At 36.3% G+C, this 13533-nt stretch overlaps 1 protein-coding gene across 2 annotated transcripts in view; it reads left to right on the top strand.

Moving 5' to 3' along the window:
• Window positions 1-5501: 5501 nt before the first annotated feature.
• LOC149052834 (uromodulin-like) overlaps window positions 5502-13533 on the top strand; it is a 35155-nt gene continuing 27123 nt past the window's right edge. The window contains exons 1-5 of one of the 2 annotated variants that reach the window (XM_089205771.1): window positions 5502-5829; window positions 5961-6110; window positions 6293-6415; window positions 7183-7305; window positions 7580-7699. In XM_089205771.1, the coding sequence (XP_089061897.1) occupies window positions 5517-5829; window positions 5961-6110; window positions 6293-6415; window positions 7183-7305; window positions 7580-7699 (829 nt within the window). In that variant the 5' untranslated portion in view covers window positions 5502-5516. The remainder of the gene's footprint in view (window positions 5830-5960; window positions 6111-6292; window positions 6416-7182; window positions 7306-7579; window positions 7700-13533) is intronic. The other variant, XM_089205773.1, reaches the window with a different exon arrangement.

Below are 13533 nucleotides of genomic sequence, written 5' to 3' on the forward strand. Positions count from 1 at the left end.
AGATGAATCGTAATCGGTGGAAAATAAGTCTACATGAGATTTATTCGAACAGTTTGGTCGATACATAATTCCAAAAATAACACGATTTAATTTATCCCCTGCCTAAATAAAGTATTCTCTATGTCGTTGAAAATGTGAATGAGACCAGTCGACAGTTAAAAGACAACTGCTTGATAACAACTCGAATAGTAAACAAGGCCTTAATGGCGACGTTGAATGAGTTCTCCGAAAAATGCAAGCCTCTTAGCTAAAGCAAATCCCATGTCTTGAAAGCTGTCTTTGAAACAATTTTACTATTCATTACTGGAACATTTTCTTGAATTTTTATGTACAGTTCTTCGCCTCAGAGACAAAACAAATATGTAACGACTGTTGAAAAAGCTCGTCCGTGCATAAGTTCTAAAGATTGTTTGACAGTTTTCAATTTCAGAAATTGAACCACCGTGCATCGAGACTAACACAATTGCAAAGTTAAACAAAAGAGACTTGATGACTAGAAATGTGAATCACACAATTTTTCCGACTTTTTATTTCTTTAATAATAATGAAGTTCGAGATTTTTGAGCTATTTTTCAGTGGCATATCACACCTAATGAAACCTTAAACAATTTTAAGTGTACCTTGCAAATTCGAGCAACTTCCACCGAAGAATTAGGCAAGCTGAAAAAAAAAAAAAATTATTATGAAAGTCATTTGGTGTCTCATAGAAAGACACCTGCAGTTTCTGGTATCTGTCTTGTCTGTCATCTTGAACGAAACATTTACTATGTCAAATAATGGAGGAGAAATGAATTGTTTATTCTGGTAAAAGTGCGCCTAAAATATGTTTTAAAACTCCTACAGAGTGCGTAAAGCTGGCTCAATGTTTCATTGTGCACAAATTGTCGAGATGATTTTATCATACGGACGGAAAACGTTGTGCTTCTTGTCTAACTTGTAGTGACGAAGCCCTGGGAAGAAAGTCGAACGATTTTACAAGAATAGGAACTTTTGAAATAATTTCCAATCATTATTACGAGTTGATTTAACGTTCCTTGAGACAAGGCAGTGGACAATTCAGTAAACTATCAGTAATATGAAAAGGACGTAAGTAAATTTCAAGACAGTGTGTATGACGAAAGACAAAAGTCATATTTACAGCGCCATTAATTTTTTTGAACTACACTGTCGACGACTCATTAAAAACTGTCAAGCTAAAAAATATTTAGCAAAAATTTTTTAAGTATTTGTCATATCAGCGTAAATTTACATCGCATTTTGTTTAATTTTTTTGTCCTCATTGTCAACTTGAATTTGTATTGTAGCTCTGAAGCCCTTGAGGTTCGAGCAAATCGTTTGTATTGTGTGTGCTTGACGTCCGTGAATTATGGTCATTGTGGCTTTCGCGCAAGATGGAGCTGTATAAACTCTGATAGATCAATTCCAACACGAATCGTCAGTTTTTGCCGGAAGACTTCTTCGAGGCCAGAGCAAGTTTTCAAATTAAAAATTACGCGACAGGTTGATGAAAGTCCTTTCTTAATTAGAGAACTAACTTTTAAAACCACAAACAAGTGCCACATTTCTTACGGCAAAAAGAAAAAAAATGCAGTTTTCCCTGCCTGTAAAAATCTACTCAGCCCCTATTAATCTTCAGGAAGTCACATACACCGTAAGTGGAACCCTTTTGATTGATTCAAATATAAGTATGTTTAGAGCTTTCTGTGCAGCTTATGCAATGGGAGGCTTGACGTTTCTTGAGGCAGGCAATATTTCCTTAGACAAACACTGGATTATTTGAGAACTTGGGGGAAATCTTCTTAAACAATGTCAAAAGCTACTTTAGAACGAATATGATGTTTCATAATGATAATTTGTCAATGTTATCAGCTGAAAATTACGCTTATTGCAGAATTTGAGATCGTAATGACATTTGCATCGTTTTTCCTAAAAAAAATATCTGAACTTTGCCATGGTTCAGTGACATTGTAAAGGGAACATGGAAGTTCTTATCAAAAATAAATAATCGTTTTGGCTTCAAACAGTGTGTGTTTCTATTGCAACCATAGCTAAAGAAAGCACTTGTATCTCAAAAGCAGTGAGGGACCAAAGAGCTTTGCAACTTGAGAGGTAAGAGTTGATCAAATCGAAAACACAGATGGATGATTTGAGTGATACTATCCCTGGAAAATTCATATTCTTTACTAAAAGGATGTCTACCTGTGGCTCTTCTAATTCTGCATACCACAATGAAAAGATTGGCTTCACTCTCAAATGAGGGTATAGTGCATATTTGAAAGCAGAGTAACTAGGTCTTTCTAAACGAAAGCAGATTAAGCAGACTATCAATACACAAGGTTTACTAACTAAACCTTAACATGATTATTTCTATGTAACACGAAAGCAATGGCACACAATATGTTGCTCTGCTTACTTCAAAAATTTCCCCAAGGTGGCCAAAGTTTCAAACCCGTCCAAAATGCTGAATGTGTTAATAACAACTTAACAACAACACCCAATTTACCTTTTGTTAAAAGTAAAATGCAAGGTTCAGGATGAAGGCTAAAACATACACGATGCTTCGCAAAATAAATCTTGCAAGCTTCACCACAATATTCTGTATTTCTAGCATCTGCATTTCCTTGATTGTTAATTCCATATTCTACATCTGCACCTACTTACTTCGTTTCAAGGCGTCAATGAAACACATTTAACGAAAGAGGAATCGTAATCGGTGGAAAATAAGTCTACATGAGCTTTATTCCAACAGTCTGGTCGATACATAATTCCAGAAATAGCACGATTTAATTTATCGCCTGCCTAAATAAAGTATTCTCTATGTCGTTGAAAACGCGAATGAGACCAGTCGACAGTTAAAAGGCAACTATCTGATAACAACTCGAATAGTAAACAGGGCCTTTGGAGCGATGCTATATGAGTTTCTTGAAAAATGCACGCCTCTTAGGTGAGGCAAACCCCATGTCCTGAAAGCTGTCTTCGAAACAATTTCACAAATCTCTACTGGAACATTTTCTTGAATTCATGTAAAGTTATTTGCTTCAGATACAAAACAAAAATGTAACGAATGTTGAAAAAAGGTCGTCCGTACATAAGTTCTAAAGATTGTTTGACAGTTTTCAATTTCAGAAATTAAACCATTCGTGCATCGAGACTAATACAATTGAAATTTAAACAATAGAGACTTGAGGATTAGAAATGTGGATCACACAGTTTTTCCAAAGTTTTATTTCTTTAATTAAATTGAAGTTCGAAATTATTGAGCTATTTTTCAGTGGCAAATCACACCTAAAAGAACTTAAACAATTTTAAGTGTAACTTGAAAATTCGAGCAACTTCCATCGAAGAATCAGGCAAGCTGGAATGATAAGAGACAATTTATTAAAGACGTCATTTGGTGTCTCATAGAAAGACGTAAACACCATCTGATATGTGCCTTGTCTGTCATCTTGAAAAAAACATTTAATATGTTGAATAAAGGAGAAAAATGTATTGTTTATTCTGGTAAAAGTGCGCCTAAACTATGTTTTAAAACTCCTACAGAGTGCGTGAAGCCGTCTAAATGTTTCATCGTGCACAAATTGTCGGGATGATTTTACCATGCGGACAGAAAACGTTGTGCTCGTTGTCTAACTTGTGGTGACGAAGCCCTAGGAAGAAGAGCGAACGATTTTACAAGAATAGGAACTTTTCAAATAATTTCGAGTCATTATTACGTGTTGATTTAGCGTTGCTTGAGACAAGACAGAAGACAATTTAATAAACTATGAGTAATATTAAAAGGAAAAAAATTGACATTTCTGCAGCGATAATAATTTATTTAAACTACATTGTCGACGACTCATTAAAAACTGTCAAGCTAAACAGTATTTAGCGATCGATTTTAAATATATGGCGGAACAATGCAAATTTACACCGCATTTCGTTTGATCTGTTTGTCCTCACTGTCAACTTGAATTTGTATTGTAGCTCTGAAGCCTTTGAGGTTCGAGCAAATCGTTTGTATTGCGTGTATTTGACGTCTGTGAATTATGGCATTGTGGCTTTCCCGCAAAATGGAGCTGTGTAAACTTTGATAGATATATTCTTACACGAATCGCCAGTATTTGCTGGAAGACTTCCTCGAGGCCAGAGCAATTAGGCGTTAGGTTGATGAAAGTCCTTTCTTAGTTAAAGACCTAACTTTAAAAACCTCAAACAAGTGCAATAGTTCTTAATAATAATTTGTCAAAGAAACCTACTGAAAATTACGCTCATTGCAAAATTTGAGATCGTGATGACATTTGCGTAGTTTTTCCTAAACAAATATTTGATCTTTGCCATGCATATATGGTTCAGTGACATTGTAGAAGGAACAAGGAAGTTCTTATCTAAAGTTAATCATCGTTTTGGCTTGAAACCAGGTGTTTCTATGGTAATCATAGCTACCATAATGTTATAAAAGAAAGCACTTTTACCTCAAAAGTAGTGAAGACCAAAGAGCTTTGCTTCTTGAGAGGTAAGACTTCATTATATCGAAAACACCGATGGATGATTTGAGTAATACTATCCCTGGAAAATTTATATTCTTTACGAAAAGGATTTGCATATCAAAGGAAAAGGTTGGCTTCACTCCCAAAGAAGGGTATGGTGCGATTTTAAAAGAAAGTTATCTTGAGGTCTTTTTCAACGAAAGCAGATTATCAATACTCGAGGTTTACTAACTGAACCTTTACATGATTGCTTCTATGCACCACAAAAGTTCTGGTAAATAATATATTGCTCTGTTTATCTAAAAAAATTATCAAAAGGTCGCTAAAGTTTGAACCCCGTCCAAAATGTTGAATGTGTTACGAACAACGTAGAAAGGATTATTTATCAGATATAGTTTGGAAGCTTTATATTTGAATCTTTCTTACCCTTTGGGTTACTGGACTTTGTAGATAAATAAAGTGTTTCAACAATCTTCGGGATTTTTATTTCATAACTGAATGAGGATACAAAAAGCAGCTTATAAATGTTAATTAGCCAACTTGTTAAAGATTGTTAAGTATTTTTTTTCTCGCTCATAATGAGACTATGTTATTTCATCTGAAGTTTTTGTCGAGTTTGAGTCGTTGTCACTTTACATTTGGAACCAATATTTCGAAATGAAGATTTTTAATGCTTGAACATTCGTTCTTCTATGGGGGCGTAAAGTGATCAGGCCTATCAGGAGGACATTTCAAAATACCTTAAGCAGATCAAAGTTATCATTCCACAGAAACTAAAGGGGCCTTCAAAATTAAAGTTTAATATTAAGAGTTGTGCTGATCTTCCTTGACGATTGGCATCCTATCGAGCCTTGTGCAAATTTTTTATTCACATCATGAACTAGAAAGTGCCTGAACGAATTTACAGGCAAGGTTTTAATGTACGTGTAGTATTATTGCTATATGGCTTCACCTGGTACCAAACAAGTTTTGTTGAGGGGAAACTCGTCTTTTTTCTTTCTATGATCCTATTCTCAATATTTTCAGATTCAGCTCAAGCAAAGAAGTATGTGGTGGCTGTTCCGCCATTTAAGATTCATCCTTTTCGTTTCTACCATGGATTTTGTCACAGCTAATGATCAATGTAGGACCGAAGTAAACATAGAAGGAATGGCTCTTGGGAGTTCTGACTTCAAAAGATGTTCACTGGCAGCTCCTCAGCTTTGCGATGTCAAATGTAGACAAGAGATTACGTGCCAAAGCTATAACTACAATCGAAAATACCAAATATGTGAACTAAATAACCGCACTAAGGAGGCGAGACCAGAGAATTTCCTCTCAGCACCCGCGTGGTTTTACATGCGGCGATCGAACGGCAGAGGTAAGAAATCAAAATTCTTTCCATCAATGTGATTTCTCTTTCTCTTAAATCTTCTCCATCCTCAACCTGTCACTTTCTCACCTGGAAGAGCTAAGAATAGGAAGTGAATGTCAAACATATCTTTACTGCAGCTCCCTTAGGTTCTATCCCTGAATTACCGGCGCTGTCTTGTCACGAAATAAAGGCGAGTGAAGGTAAACACACCATAAGCGGCAAGTACTGGCTGGATCCAACTACGAAAGGAAAAGCAAAACTGATTTACTGCGATATGGTTAACGAAGGTAGGTCCTATAACTTTGCTCGAGTTATTTTATTTTGTAATGAGTTATCAGTATTAAGAAATTAATATAAATTATACTATTATTGATATCATTATCGTAATATTTGGTTTGGATCAGTTCTAGTGAGGATGCCTCTGTCAAGTTGCTCTAACTTAGTCCCTGTTTCTCTTTCAACATTCTAGATATGGATGAATGTAAATTTAACATCAGTGACTGCGACGTGAATGCAAACTGCACTAACACATATGGTTCTTACAAATGCACATGCAAAGTGGGATACATCGGTGATGGACGCTCATGCTCAGGTAGTTTTGAAGATGATCTTATTGATATTTCCTTATGTAACTAATTTTTGTTAATCATCTCATAATTTTAAGCAGCGTTATCCATGCATGTTTATGCACAGAGTTATCATGATCCATATATTTTATATATGCCGCACCATCCAGCTGCGTTGGAAGACAATTAGACAATTTATCGAGTTGAGCAAGAGAAGAGAAGTTACATGACCGCAAACAACCATGTTTTATTTTGATTATCAAAGAAACACAATGGGTCTTTACTGAGAATGAAAGGTGACTTTTTTAAAGAATGATATAATAGGTTTCACAGTCCGCCAAAAATGTCGTAAAGTCGTCAAGATGAGAAAATGCGTTGAACCATTACAGAAACAGACAAAGGGCGTAACTTTCTTTTCACAAAATTCTCAGTTGACTTTTTCCTTACCGAAAGAAAAATATTTTCGCGTGAAAGACAAAAATAGGCCTTTACTAAGAAAAAAATTAGAATTTTTTAAAGAATGAAATTAGAAGTTTCACATTCCGCGAAAAAAAAGTCTACCAAGGAAGACTAGCAAGGCTAATCTTTGACGACTGATATCCGACTACAATTTGAAACGGTGTCTAGAGAGAGATTCCGCTGCAGTGGAAGTTTTTGTTTAGTCTAAATTAATAATTAATTTGTCACAATGATAATAATGCTCTTTCACCTAAAAGTTTAAAAAACGAATGTATATCTCACTCGTGTAACAACTAACGTTTTATAATTCTTCTTTTCTTTCCCATTTTTTTAGATATTGATGAGTGCCAAAAAAATACTCACAATTGTCACCCGAATGCTACTTGTCAAAACACTAATGGATCCTTTGTGTGCAACTGTTTATTTGGATTTAACGGAGATGGACGGAATTGCACAGGTAAAGGCCTTTAGATTGTAATCGCCTCGTTATGACCGTACTTGTTTGTTTGTGTTTGTATTTTCAATTGTTTGTTTAATTTGTAAGTTCCTTCTTTGTTTGTTTGTTTGTTTGTTTTGATAAAGTAGTTACCCTTGCCTTAATATTTTTTACCAATGGTAGAAAATGATCCCAATTGAAAGCAAGAGGACGAAATGCACTCAATGCTCAAAATAAGGAGGTTTATACTGTATCATACTCCAAGAATCGTGATTGAAAGCCTGTCATTTCTCAGATATTGACGAATGTGCAAGAAATCTTTCTTGTCATGTGAATGCTAACTGTACCAACACAATTGGATCACATGTATGTACATGCCACACTGGATACACTGGAGATGGACAAACTTGCTCAGGTGATTTTGATAACTTTTCTTCAATGTCCAGAAAAGTCCTTTATGTCCGAAGAGAGGCAACCTCCATTGCTGCTCTTTCTATACATGCAATCCCAGCCACTCGATGCGGGAGGTAATCTGAAACGTCTTTTTAGCTTAAAATTATAAGGCCGGAAGTAGTCAAACATTTATCCTAAAATTCATCCCTCATTAAAAATTGTGGATTGTTTTGTTTTGTCCCACATCCTTTGAGACTAGATTTGCAGTATTTTGGATAGCTATTCGTTATATCTTGATTCACCAAAACATTTTTCATCATAACATCAACTCTGGGTTGTGACGTGGTGCACTTGATCCCCATCAGACATTGACGAGTGTTCACAGATGAACATCTGCGATAAGAACGCATCTTGCAGTAATACCCAGGGCTCCTACAGTTGCGCCTGTAATCCTAAATACATTGGGGATGGTCTGACTTGTAAAGGTTAGTCTCTTTTGATCCATGCCTTATATGTTTTTTAGAGATGGTACTGGCTGAACTCGCTGTAAATAATGTTGAGTGAATGGCTATTCTTGTTTGGTCATGTAACAAATCACGTTAGTTTTTAGTACCTTTAATTTGCTTGGAAACGTCCATCGAGAAAACATCGTGGATAAAGAAATATAAATTTGATTTTTTACATCATATTTTTGGACTTGAAGGCATTGTTTTTGTCAACCAGGAGAGAAAATAATTTATTCTTGATGATGCATAAATGTTCTGCAAATGTAATTATATTGATGATGTCTCAATTAAACAGAATAGTCTGATTGGTTAAAATCGATGTTGACCGCAGTTACGATTTTCTCACTCTGACCTAATAAGGTAATTCCTCAGAAAAAAAAAAGTCATCTAACAACTTTTTTAGTCTGCCTTTAAATGTTTCCTACCAATGGCTGTTTCGAAAAATGCAATAAGAAAGGCAGGTCACCTTGCTTGTTTGAGAGAAATGACGGGCAACACTTACCTCATTTATGCCTCTACTAACAATTATTCCCGCGTGTCATTTCAAGGTACAATTTTCGGTATCTGGGAGCAAGGGTTTTCGAAGTAAAAATTAAAAGAAAAAAGTTAAAAGGTACAAAGTCTCGAGCGTGTGGAAAATTTGATATGTAATTTGTGGAAGTTATTTATATATATTAGTAATTATTATCACGTTCCTCACGTCGTTGTTTTCAAGGTTATGATTTTCATCATCAAGTAACGGTCTTTGTGCACGTTTTTAGCAATGTTTTTTTTTTTTTTTTTTTTTTTTTTTGCCTTCGACAACTTTCTTAATTTCTCCAAGTTAAAGGGGAAGATTTGTACACAAAAATTATGCAATGAAAAATAGAGGTCACCCCGCTCGTTCAAGAGCTAAAGAGCATTGTACCTGTTTGCATGGTCCATTTATTGAAAAGCAATACCGTGTTCTCGGAATGTGTGCGCTTACTTGCCTGATTACGTGATTTTTATGCGCAGTACAGGATGCCCAGTGCAATACTGAGGAATCGCCTTTAGACTGATAGCAAGATTCATTTTGTTTTTTCTTTATCTAAATAGTAATTAATGGAAGAATATTTGTCTAAATAAGGAAAACGTAGACAAATTTGAGTATAGCCGACGAAACTACGAGCATAGCAACTTGACTTTTTAAAATGCGAATTTTTGTCGGATGCACGATTTGATTGGCTGTTAGGAAAGACTGTCGTCCAGAGCATGTGTTGAGAAAATATTTATCAGTCATGTTATAAACATACAACATTTACCTTTGATAGAAATAGTAGAGATGGTAAGTTTCGAGCTCGATGAAGAATTAAGAAAGATGTTTTTTCGTCTCGTCACGAGCGTGGGATAAAGAAAAATTCTGAGTCCCCATGAGGAATCTTCTTCACCGAGCTCAAAACTTAACATCTCTACTATTTCTATCAAAAACATTACGCTATCGACATTGTTGATCCTAGCAGTATGCAGGATGCATGTTATAAGAACTTCGTAATAGACCTCGCTCACCGAAGAGTCTTTGTGGCTCAGTGATAGAGCATAAATCCGAAGGTCTGAGGTTCGATTCCTCATGGGGACCCAGAATTTTTCTTTATCCCACGCTCGTGACAAGACGAAAAAACATCTTTCTCAACATTTACCTTCCTCTGTAACGTTATTGGAGAATTTTGCTTATAATATATAGGGCACTTTTTCCAGTGTTTACATTTTCTTATTTAAACACTCGAGGCTTGCAGATTTCTTGAAAGTTATGCAAACCCTTGACTGCGTATCGGGTTCGCATAACTTTCTCAAATTCTCCCAACCTCCTCTCGTATTTAGGTGAGAGTATGTAAACATGGAAAAAAGCTTCTCTATTCCTTAAGCAGTACTTGGTTCCAACAAAGTTTTCCAGGCATATCTGCTCAGATCAAAGGAAAACTAGTTACTTCACTTCAATTCCACAAAGACATAGAAAACTTTTTCACAGTTAAATAATTCTAGCCCTGGGCAATTTTTGCGGAAGCACTTATTAACAAGTTTGATGGCTTTACATTCATCAACAACCTTTTTTTGTGGTCAGCAGTCGATGATTGCAGGGCTTTATGAAAAGCGATCACTGAGCGATCGCGCCACAGTCACGTATTGAAATTCTTGGAACATGGTATCTTTTAAGGGATTTTGTATTGAGGCTGTATGACAAACTCGGCTATTTTTTTTTAGCAGCCATAATTCGAGAAAATCTCGACATGCGACCCTGGATTGAGAACGGTCATCGCTTTGCCATTCATTTATTAACCTGACACAGCTGATTGGTGATATCAAACACATGTAAAAAATTATCGTAATATTATACGCGTGTTTAACAAGGATTTCCCGGCTATTCTCAGGGCAGGAAATCGTTTTAAACCACCGCAGTTTATATAATAGCTTTTCTCCTTAAGCTTTCTTATAACGAAATATATAAAACACCGCATTAACCGAAATTCAACTTTTTAGCCGATCCGTGCTATAATTACAGAAACCTGAGCGATGCTGACAGAAAGAGCACTTACAGCACACCTATTGGTGGAGAAAAATGTGACTACGATTCCTTAATATTCGGGGAATGGTATCGTTTCGCGGGAGATGCAGGAACAAAAATGCCAACCCAGTGCGTACCGCAGCTAAGATGTGGTGCAGTCTTCTCAGGCTGGCTAGAAGGTGGTCACCCCACATTGGCAGATGGTGAGGTTTTCTCCAAGGTCTGCTTTAGCAGAGGTGGAGATTGTTGCAAGAAATCAAGGGACATAAAAGTGAAAGACTGCGGATCCTACTTTATATACGAACTACAAAGTCCCCCTGGTTGTGATCTGCGCTACTGTGGCACAGACTGAATGCTATAAGCAAGTCATTCTGCTCAACGAAAGGATTCACAAATCGATTTGATTATTGGCACATGCACATTAATGTATAACAGGGACTTTAAGAATTTCACATGATCCACTTTTTATGATTAGTGTTAAACATTGAATAGTTTGAACAGAAGAGTACCTTTGGGCCGCGTAGTTTGATCTTCCAAGTAAGAGTACTCCTGAGAAGTTGTGACTGAAGGTTGTCAGTGTTACTCATTGACGTTTCTATAATCTCGGCGGAAATCATCATCAGAGTCGACTGGACAATTCTTGTTTATCCGAGTGTTAGAGGAGACTCCCCCCACCCTCAGCTAGTGTTAACAACTATGGGCATTAATAAGCTTCCAAATAATCTTATCATCATCTCTATCTATTCCAATCAAATATCTTCAGTAAGTTTTAAGCAAAACTTTGAGCATTGTATTTTGCTTACTACTAAACGTTTTGAACTCTTGATGTTTGCTCAGGTCGTTAGAAACTAAAGCAGCTTTTGATACCCACGCCTTCTGTACATGAAGTTGTTATTCTGTCTGAAAGCCTTCCATGATGGGTCACGGCGGTCCGTGATTATAAGCAAGTTGTTTACTATGTTCAGTCGTGCTTTCATTAGCATCATGATTTACAAGGATTTTTAAATCGTGTTCGGTGTGTTGTGGATAGTCACTATGACATCAATACTTAAACTTTCTGGTGATATATCACGGAAAACTAGAACATTCTAATGGGTTATGTGGTTACGATCTATTTCTACCACAACAGTTGTGTTGTAAGCTTCGAATCCTGGAATGTTTTGAAGTACGTTATGACGGTATCTAAGGACTCGGTCAGCTAGGAGTAATAATTTCTTTACTCAGAAAAGACCGAATATCTAGGAAGCTCTACAAAAGATAGCTCAGTACTCAGTACTGTGATATACTTAAAAGATTTTGTATTTTGTGAAGATTCTCTCTCAGTAGAGAGCTAAGTTTTAGTCTGTAGTGGGCTTAAGTAAGTTTTTAAAGGACAATTATTGTATTGCCTATACGAGTAGCTCCTGAGAAAGAATCGTTATACGTTGTTTAATAAAGTAGTTTAAGTTGTAGGAGTTTAGTATTCCTTATTTTGATTTAATCATACCTTAGCAGGTCAATCTTATAGGAAAACATGTTGGGTGAAATGGGTAAAATCTGAATGATGTCTACGCTTCTTTCAAAGCCACTCCAACAAAAAGAGCTCCGAAATGAAGACCAGTTAGAACCTAATTAAATAACCTTTTCAGGTTATTTGTGTGTATGTGACCGGTAACAGAGATGGTGTGATCTGTTACTCTGGTTGCTTTATTTAACACTGACGGTGAGCCTAAGTCAAATAGCACGTCTAAGTACTCCGAGGTTTACGTGTCTTTGTTGCACTTTAGAAAATGTGCATTGACTTTCCCAAGGGCCAAATCCTCTTATCGCTTGCTATTCAAATTATCTACATGTAATCATTGTAAGGTTACATGAAACAATGAATTATCACTTACCAGATGTCAGTAAACAAAACAGATTGCACTGTATCTTTTTCGTGTTGTTAAAGCTACTTTCGCTAGTGTTGTTGAAGCGCAAAGTTCATCATTCCATCGGGTGAATAATCAATAATCTCCGGAGGGGTTTCCGAACTTTAGGAAGTGAGAGGTTGATTTGTTGAGATATCTCTCTCCTTTAGTGAGACATCAACGGCCTTTCGACACCGTTTAAATGTATTATTATTATCTAGGTTTAATTGGGCAATAATCTCAATTTTTTTAAATGAGCTCTCCTCTTGAGTTTATCGAGACAAATTTCTGACAGAATCAGGTTCGTTGATCAATTTTCCCTTTAGTCAATTATTTGATGGGGAACTGATCTTTTAAAGAAATCCCACAGAATAAGCAAAAACACAAATACACGTACATTTACTTCAGAAAATATCTTTGCTAGAGACACTGTTTAGTAGAGTAAATGGTTGTTGCTACGGTTATTATAATCAACTCTGTGTTTGGGGGATTTGGAGGAGTGGACTTAAGGTGATTAGCTGCTTTAACTGTCCGATTACAGGTGTCCAATTACGTTTGACTGTCCGATTACAACTCTAGAGATTAATTAGTACTAAAATAAAGCAGCTAAAGTACCATAAACATTTGAGGACATTGTAATGGTTATGACTGGTCGTGGAGGAGAGAGATGCGATAATGTTATGTTTTGTCACTTATACAACTCGTAAGTTTCATCACTCCATTAGCTTTGCTTAGTCCCTCAAAAACGCAACTGGGTCTTTACCTCCCGGCTAGGAGGGTTACCCCACCTTGACACGTTTACATGTAAAAAAGTGCGTTGCCCAGAAGCTGGCTTATAAGCTGGGGTATTCAAGTTATTCTTATATCTAGTATTACGGTCATGAACGCAAGCACGTGTCTTAAATCTATGACAAAGGTAGCTAGGGCTAACCGCTTAACACAT

The sequence above is a fragment of the Pocillopora damicornis genome, chromosome 1 (genome assembly GCF_964200805.1).
Source record: "Pocillopora damicornis chromosome 1, jaPocDami1.2, whole genome shotgun sequence".
Classification (NCBI taxonomy): Eukaryota; Metazoa; Cnidaria; class Anthozoa; order Scleractinia; family Pocilloporidae; genus Pocillopora; species Pocillopora damicornis.